Raw genomic sequence first — 8,610 nt, 5'->3', positions numbered from 1 at the left:
TCATCATCATCATCATCGTCGTATTCTCGACGTCACGGCCCAATCCTTGGCATCCTCTTCACGTCCACGTCATCACGGCGACGTGCCTTACGTTGACGTGCTCTGTTCCGTGTTGCCATGTCCGCTTGTTATAAGCGACCATGGGCGTGTTTTCCTTCAAAGATGCTTGTAAATATCAAACATTGTCCTACACACACACGCACACACACACACACACACACACACACACACACACACACACACACACACACACACACACAAAATGCCATTGGCATTGAGACAATTAATGTCCAGCTTTGAGTGTTTGTGTAAACAAACACAAACATTGAAGACGGAGGTAAATTGTTGATTGGTCGAAATTACATGATGTTGTATGTATGATAAGAGTGCCCCTCACTTCACACGGGTGTGATTTTTATTAAATATTTAAAAAACAATAATAATACATTAATCAAATAATCTTGTGGAAAATAACAGATCTACAAGCGCGTGAGCTCGTTATTTTCAATAAACTGGTGAATAGTCAGATTTAATTGAACTCGTGTGGAGTGGTTTCCTTATTCCCTTGCGGGCATGTTTAATTTTCATAGACCATGGTCGCTTATTTCCGCCTGTAAACCTGGCGCCCCGTGGCTGTCTCTGTGCCGTGTGAGTGGATCCATCAGAGCTTGAGCTGAGCTGCTGCTGCTGCTTCTGTCAGTCATTCATTTAATTTACCCTAATTAACCTGTCATTAAACACCATGGGACCCACAGGTGAGCTCTAATTAACACCTCTCTCATTAATTAATGCTTCTGTTTGGTTGTCTAGTCGCTCGTTGGACGCTCGAGCTGCCTCTGTAGAATGGACTGGAATGGATGGATGCTAGCAGGCTAACAGCGGCTAGCATCAGCTCCAATCATTTACATTAGGAACTCCACTACTTTACTCATTTACTTTAGTACTGTGGGGTTTAGCTGAGTACATTTACTCAAGTACAATGTTCAAGGTATACCTTTTTCTTTACTGGAGTATTTTCCAATCCTCAGTAGGCCTACTTCTATATCTCAGAGGCGAATATTGCACTTTCATATGAAATTCAAGGTTCATTATATTGATTCAGCATTTTGAGCCATGGATGGACCACCATTTGATGACATTACAGTATTGTCATGTTGTCGTTGGATTAGATTCTGTCCACAATGCCATGCTGTGTTGATGTTGGTACCATTAGGAGAGAAAACAGGCAATGCGTTTATTGTTTATTGTTTATTGTTTCCCCAACAATAAGCTAAAAAGTTAGCTTTTGCCTTGACAAAAGCTAGTCTTCCTGGGGGGTCCGACACAGACAAAACATTTAACAAAAGGCAATACTTACAATTGTTTACAAACACTAACTCAAAATAAAACATAGTAAAATAAAATATAAAATAAGAAATAAAAAACATGGGAGAAATAAAAAAAAACAAAGAAAAAAATCACTTTCAACAAATTATACATTTGAATTATTATTTTCCCAGGGTTACTGCAGTATGGTTTACACAAGCTGTTCTTTTAACCCATTCTGACCTGAGATCAGATTCATACGAGGTTTCCACGGGACACACACTGGTCTGATTGACCCATTCTGACCTGAGATCAGATTCTAAAAATGTCAGTCGTTCTTCGAATTTTTCAAAAATAGCAGACCTACAAGCTCGTATCGCGCCACTCGGTGGCGCCATATGAGCTTGTAGATCTGCTGTTTTTCAATAGATAAAGCATAACATGATGCCAACACCAAAATGGGTGCCCGGTCAGAATGGGTTAAAGATGAATTTTGTATTTGTATTGGTAGTGCATTCCAACCTATTACTGCTCTATAGATAATGGAAGATTTAAGAAGATATAACGTTGAACAAAATAACAATTAATCTACTTTCTCTAATTGTACAGACTTCTGGTAAATTAAGTAATGCAGATGTTTAACAATAATTGAACTCTTGGGCGTGTAAAATGGACCTATAAGGGAAACCATTTGGTTTAAGTTTATATATATTTTTATATATATAAGTTTATATATATATACATATATTCACAATATGTTAAGTTCTACTTTAACTACAAGTAGTGAAGTAGTGAATTAAAAATACAGTTATGAGTAAAAGTCATGCGTTATAAATGTTACTCGAGTAAAAGAACAATACGTATTGGCCCCCGTAATATCTGAACCCCACCCCCCACCCACCCACCCCTTTTCCCCTCACTGTATATGTTTCTTTTCCCCTTTTACCTCCTTTTATGATGAATTCCTGTTTTTGTTGGCTATATAGAAGTGTCTATTTGTACGTCTCTAAATGTTTTGATGAATTGAACAAGGTGGACCCTCTTGTAAACAAGTGTAATGCTTTATTGGGTCGTCCACTCACAGTTAACAGTCTTTTATATTGAGTTTGTGCTTGAAATGTACTGTAATTCTGCAAACTGTTAATAAATATTTAAATGTACTGTAATTCTGCAAACTGCAAATACATATTTCAATCAATGTTTTTATTCTCGTTATTCCAGGAGAGGTGGTTTCGGTGTGCAGTATAAATGTGTTTTTATTCTCGTTATTCCAGGAGAGGTGGTTTCGGGCGCAGTATAAATGTGTTTTTATTCTCGTTATTCCAGGAGAGGTGGTTTCGGTGTGCAGTGAGAACCGCCTGCGCTGGGACCTGACCCCCGAGCAGATCGAACAGATGTCAGACGAGCTGATCTGTAAGACCAAGGAGGTCTACGACCGCGTGGGCGTTCTGGAGCTGGACGCCGTGAGCTTTGAGAACACCCTGAAAGCCCTGGCTGACGTGGAGGTGGAGTACACCGGTGAGTACCCTGACACACCCAGACACACCCTGAACCACCCTGAACCACCCTGAACCACCCTGACACACCCTGAACCACCCAGACACACCCTGAAACCCAGCGGATAGCCTGGCCCAGACAGCGTGCTTTCTGGTCTAGAGGGGCGGGTGTAGCCTGGCCCAGCCAGCATGCTTTCTGATCTAGAGGGGCGGGTAGCCTGGCCCAGCCAGCGTGCTTTCTGGTCTAGAGGGGCGGGTAGCCTGGCCCAGCCAGCGTGCTTTCTGGTCTAGAGGGGCGCGTAGCCTGGCCCAGACAGCATCAGTGCCCATAGCCGAGGCGTTGTTGGCAAAAAGGCCTTTCTGTGTGGAGTTTGCATGTTCTCCCCGTGTCCCCTAGGGTAGGTATACCCTCACATGTTCTCCCCGTGTCCCCTAGGGTAGGTACCCTCACATGTTCTCCCCGTGTCCCCTAGGGTAGGTACCCTCACATGTTCTCCCCGTGTCCCCTAGGGTAGGTACCCTTGCATGTTCTCCCCGTGTCCCCTAGGGTAGGTACCCTCACATGTTCTCCCCGTGTCCCCTAGGGGTAGGTACCCTCACATGTTCTCCCTGTGTCCCCTAGGGTAGGTACCCTCACATGTTCTCCCCGTGTCCCCTAGGGTAGGTACCCTCACATGTTCTCCCCGTGTCCCCTAGGGTAGGTACCCTCACATGTTCTCCCCGTGTCCCCTAGGGTAGGTACCCTCACATGTTCTCCCCGTGTCCCCTAGGGTAGGTACCCTCACATGTTCTCCCCGTGTCCCCTAGGGTAGGTACCCTCACATGTTCTCCCCGTGTCCCCTAGGGTAGGTACCCTAGGGGTATGCAGTAATCCTGGTCTCTATACTGCCTCCCCCTGGCCAGCCGGGGCGCCTGATGGAGGGGAAAGGAACTGGTCGGAATAACGTGTTCCTTCCACGCGCCTACGTCCGGCCGGGGAAACTCCCCCTGTCAGGTGAAAAGAGGCAGCTTGGACTCCTCATGCATAGAAGGAAGCATGAGGTTCAGTCCGCTGCCCCCACCCCCCCCCCCCCCCCCCCAGGTTGGGAGAGGAAGTGTACAAGCGCCCAGGATTACAAAAATTGCAGACCTACAAGCTCATAGCGCGCCACCGAGTGGCACGCTACGAGCTTGTAGGTCTGCTATTTGTGAAAAATCGAAGAACGACTGACACAGAAACATAGCTTTTGTCAGAAAACCGTCAGGATGTAGAAGAACATTTTTTAGAATCTGAGCTCAGGTCAGAATGGAAAACTTTCAGGATGTAGAAGAACATTTTTTAGAATCTGATCTCAGGTCAGAATGGAAAACTGTCAGGATGTAGAAGAACATTTTTTAGAATCTGATCTCAGGTCAGAATGGGTTAAAGTGTGTTTGGGGGCGACGGATGGGATCGAAGCACCTCTCGTATAAATGAGGTGTTTTTCTGTACGTCTGTGAACGGCAACAATGTATCAACAATGTATCAACAATGTATCAACAATGTATCCACGGATGGAACGCCTGAGTTGGCAGGAATGGGCCGTGTGGGGGGGGGGGGGAGCTTCTCTCTCATCAGCACTTCACTCTATGAGAACAATGACCTTTTTGTTACCACTTCTGTTTGGTGTTTGGTGTGTGTGTGTGTGTGTGTGTGTGTGTGTGTGTGTGTGTGTGTCACAGCCTATGTGTGTGTGTGTGGGGGGGGGGGGTGCAGCAGTGTGTGTGTGTGTGTGGGGGGGGGGGGCAGCAGTGTGTGTGTGTGTGTGTGGGGGGGGTGCAGCAGTGTGTGTGTGGGGGGGGGGGGGTGCAGCTGTGAATTGAATTGGACAAATACGTATAGATTATAATGAATCTGTGATCCACAATTTGATTGTATTATTATTTTATAATCTATCCCTATTTTGAGTGTCTGTCCATCCATGATCCATCTTCAACCGCTTATCCGTGGTCGGGTCGCGGGGGCGACGGCTCTAACCAGAGAGCTCCAGACTCTTCCCCTCTCCTGCAGAGCAACATCAGAGAACTAACATTCTCTGGGGGCGGGGCGGTCCCGGCAGATACAAACCCTCCATCTGGCCTAGGGATGTTCTCTGGGGGCGGGGGCGGTCCCGGCAGATACAAACCCTCCATCTGGTCTAGGGATGTTCTCTGGGAGCGGGGCGGTCCCGGCAGATACAAACCCTCCATCTGGTCTAGGGATGTTCTCTGGGAGCGGGGCGGTCCCGGCAGATACAAACCCTCCATCTGGTCTAGGGATGTCGTTAACGGTTCATTTCCCAGCCTGGTAGCCGATGGCATTATCCGGTTAATTAACGGTTGTTGATACATATATATATATATATATATATATATATATTTTTTTTTTTAATAGGCTACCCCAAATGTAATATGCATGTATTATAGGCTACATAATTAAAGTTGGTCGACTAATGGTATACATTTATTCATGCTCCTTTTTTAACACAATCCCTACTTTTGGCGGAATGCTCCGCCATTAGGACTGTAATAACCTTCCGCTCGTGTCGGAATGCTCCGTCAGATTAGCTTTATTATGGATATCAATCCGCATCGCTGAGAACTGTTTTTTCATTGTTATTTTGGCTCGGCCTTTCCTTCTTTAGCGATCCTAGACCGGATCGCCCATGCGCGCTGCCGTCCACCTCCCGTTATACAGGCTGACTAAAAGCTGAATAACTCCTAATCTACGGAGCTCTCCATGGTTTGGTCAATTAGCGCGATGTTCGGAGGTCTTTGCTGATTATCTGTAACCTGACGCTGCCAGATCCAAGAAGCTTGCTACACAAATTTGTTTCACAGCTTATTGGGATCTGGGATCTCGGGAGCAAATTCGATGACAGGGCTGTTCCTTTTTTTCAATATACTTGGTAGATGATTGGATGGGACCGTCTGTCTATCACCGTGTGGGCGTGCAAACACAACCAATCATATTGACGTGTCTATATAGCGTCACATCCGGTTTCGCCCTTAGCTCACACTGATTGGTTCGAAGCACGAGTGGTTCGGCGTTAGCTCAACTCCCTGAGAGATCCCAGATGGATGCTGTGTTGGGGAACATGGTTACCCAATACCGCCCCCAGCTGGCAGAGTCAGGTTAGATTATCTGGTGGTCTAGATGGAAACATTGGTGCTTTCTAGAGCAAGGATGGCTATATTTTAGCTCGCTAGCATTGACGCTATTTAGCTAGCACAATATGGACGCCCACAACATCCGTTTCTGTGCTGTGTGCGCAACCTCTAAATCGCCCCCACAGACCGTGGCAGTTGGATTTGCGTCCAGCAGGTGGCAGCCAAACGGTTAAAAGACAAACTAAAGAGCAACATTTAACAATATAAATAAATTGTTGTAGGCTTAATCATCAATAAACAACGCATCGCATCTGCATGATGCATGCATTTGCGCGTCTACAGTACAGAGGTCCGCCGGTTCTAGTCCAAAACATAAATAAGTCCAGTCCAGATCTGAGATCAGCCTATATACCTACCAGTAAGACGCGCAAACGCGGGAAGCGAACGCAGCTCGTACATATTTGGGTTTTTATAAGATTTATTTTTAAGTTATTATTTTTTTAAGTTAAGTTATTTTTAAGTTAAGTTTTTAACTTAGCCATAACCATATAAGGAGTCCCCAAAGCAGCTATACGTCCAAATATGGAGTGTGTTGCATCAATCACAAACAAATCACTCAGCTCCATATATGGGCACAAAGGGGGACAGACAGACACACACACACACAGACATGATCTGCTAGGTCTCATAGTAAATGCTCACTGGACACATGGGCCTTTTTTTGAGTGGTGCAACCACTCCAAGGAACAGCAACGTCCGTGTTCACCTACCTGTGTGTTGGTTAACCCATTCCGTTCGTCGGTGGACGTCCGAGCGCATCCTCAATGATACGGGGCGAGATAAGAACATTCCACATTTTTCCTATTTTCTTTTTGGCCCGTTCGCCTTTCGGCTGCCGTATGCTAACGCTCCGGGCTCATATTAGCTTACCGTTGACTTACATGTTAGCGCGGAGAGAGAGAGAATGTATTCATTGTGTGTCTCTCTCCCATAGTCCAGAGAAACATGCTAGACTTTCCCCCAGTAAGGACCTTAATGTCTCTCTCTCTCTCTCTCTCTCTCTCTCTCTGTCTCTCTCCCATAGTCCAGAGGAACATGCTCTCTCTCTGTCTCTCTCCCATAGTCCAGAGGAACATGCTCTCTCTCTCTCTGTCTCTCTCCCATAGTCCAGAGAAACATGCTAGACCTCCCCCAGTAAGGACGTTAATGTCTCTCTCTCTCTCTCTCTCTCTGTCTCTCTCCCATAGTCCAGAGGAACATGCTAGACCTCCCCCAGTAAGGACGTTAATGTCTCTCTCTCTCTCTCTGTCTCTCTCCCATAGTCCAGAGGAACATGCTCTCTCTCTCTGTCTCTCTCCCATAGTCCAGAGAAACATGCTAGACCTCCCCCAGTAAGGACGTTAATGTCTCTCTCTCTCTCTCTCTCTCTCTCTCTGTCTCTCTCCCATAGTCCAGAGGAACATGCTGGACTTCCCGCAGCACGTGTCGTCCAATAAGGACGTCCGTACGGCCTCCACCGATGCCGATAAGAAGCTGTCGGAGTTCGACGTGGAGATGAGCATGAGAGAGGACGTCTACCGGAGGATCGTAGCCCTGGAGGTAAGAGAGAGAGGACGTCTACCGGAGGATCGTAGCCCTGGAGGTAAGAGAGAGAGGACGTCTACCGGAGGATCGTAGCCCTGGAGGTAAGAGAGAGAGGACGTCCACCGGAGGATCGTAGCCCTGGAGGTAAGAGAGAGAGGACGTCTACCGGAGGATCGTAGCCCTGGAGGTAAGAGAGAGAGGACGTCTACCGGAGGATCGTAGCCCTGGAGGTAAGAGAGAGAGGACGTCTACCGGAGGATCGTAGCCCTGGAGGTAAGAGAGAGAGGACGTCTACCGGAGGATCGTAGCCCTGGAGGTAAGAGAGAGAGGACGTCTACCAGAGGATCGTAGCCCTGGAGGTAAGAGAGAGAGGACGTCTACCAGAGGATCGTAGCCCTGGAGGTAAGAGAGAGAGGACGTCTACCAGAGGATCGTAGCCCTGGAGGTACAGCCCTCTGTGCGTGCGTGCGTGGGTGCGTGCGTGCGTGGGTGCGTGCGTGCGTGCGTGGGTGCGTGCGTGCGCGGGTGCGTGCGTGCGCGGGTGCGTGCGTGCGCGCTGCCACCCATCCATCTGAGAAAACGTAATGTTGTCCGCTTGTATTCACAACCTTATTATTTTGGTCATGACCCACACTTCATATCCATAGGTGAGAGTAGGAACACTTCATATCCATAGGTGAGAGTAGGAACACTTCATATCCATAGGTGAGAGTAGGAACACTTCATATCCACAGGTGAGAGTAGGAACACTTCATATCCATAGGTGAGAGTAGGAACACTTCATATCCATAGGTGAGAGTAGGAACACTTCATATCCATAGGTGAGAGTAGGAACACTTCATATCCATAGGTGAGAGTAGGAACACTTCATATCCATAGGTGAGAGTAGGAACACTTCATATCCATAGGTGAGAGTAGGAACACTTCATATCCATAGGTGAGAGTAGGAACACTTCATATCCATAGGTGAGAGTAGGAACACTTCATATCCATAGGTGAGAGTAGGAACACTTCATATCCATAGGTGAGAGTAGGAACACTTCATATCCATAGGTGAGAGTAGGAACACTTCATATCCATAGGTGAGAGTAGGAACACTTCATATCCACAGGTGAGA

At 46.9% G+C, this 8,610-nt stretch overlaps 1 protein-coding gene across 1 annotated transcript in view; it reads left to right on the top strand.

Annotated features, from left to right (window-relative positions):
• The first annotated feature begins 643 nt into the window (after positions 1 to 643).
• The window catches only part of thop1 (thimet oligopeptidase 1), a 31,476-nt gene continuing 23,509 nt past the window's right edge, over positions 644 to 8,610 (top strand). Inside the window, exons 1-3 of the mRNA XM_080771123.1 lie at positions 644 to 755; positions 2,632 to 2,823; positions 7,360 to 7,508. Of these exons, the coding sequence (XP_080627249.1) occupies positions 743 to 755; positions 2,632 to 2,823; positions 7,360 to 7,508 (354 nt within the window). The 5' untranslated portion in view covers positions 644 to 742. The remainder of the gene's footprint in view (positions 756 to 2,631; positions 2,824 to 7,359; positions 7,509 to 8,610) is intronic.

The sequence above is a fragment of the Protomyctophum bolini genome (genome assembly GCF_963924005.1).
Source record: "Protomyctophum bolini genome assembly, chromosome: 8".
Taxonomy (NCBI): Eukaryota; Metazoa; Chordata; class Actinopteri; order Myctophiformes; family Myctophidae; genus Protomyctophum; species Protomyctophum bolini.
Note: the sequence above shows the minus strand (reverse complement) of the source record. Positions and strands in the feature narration are given on the sequence as shown.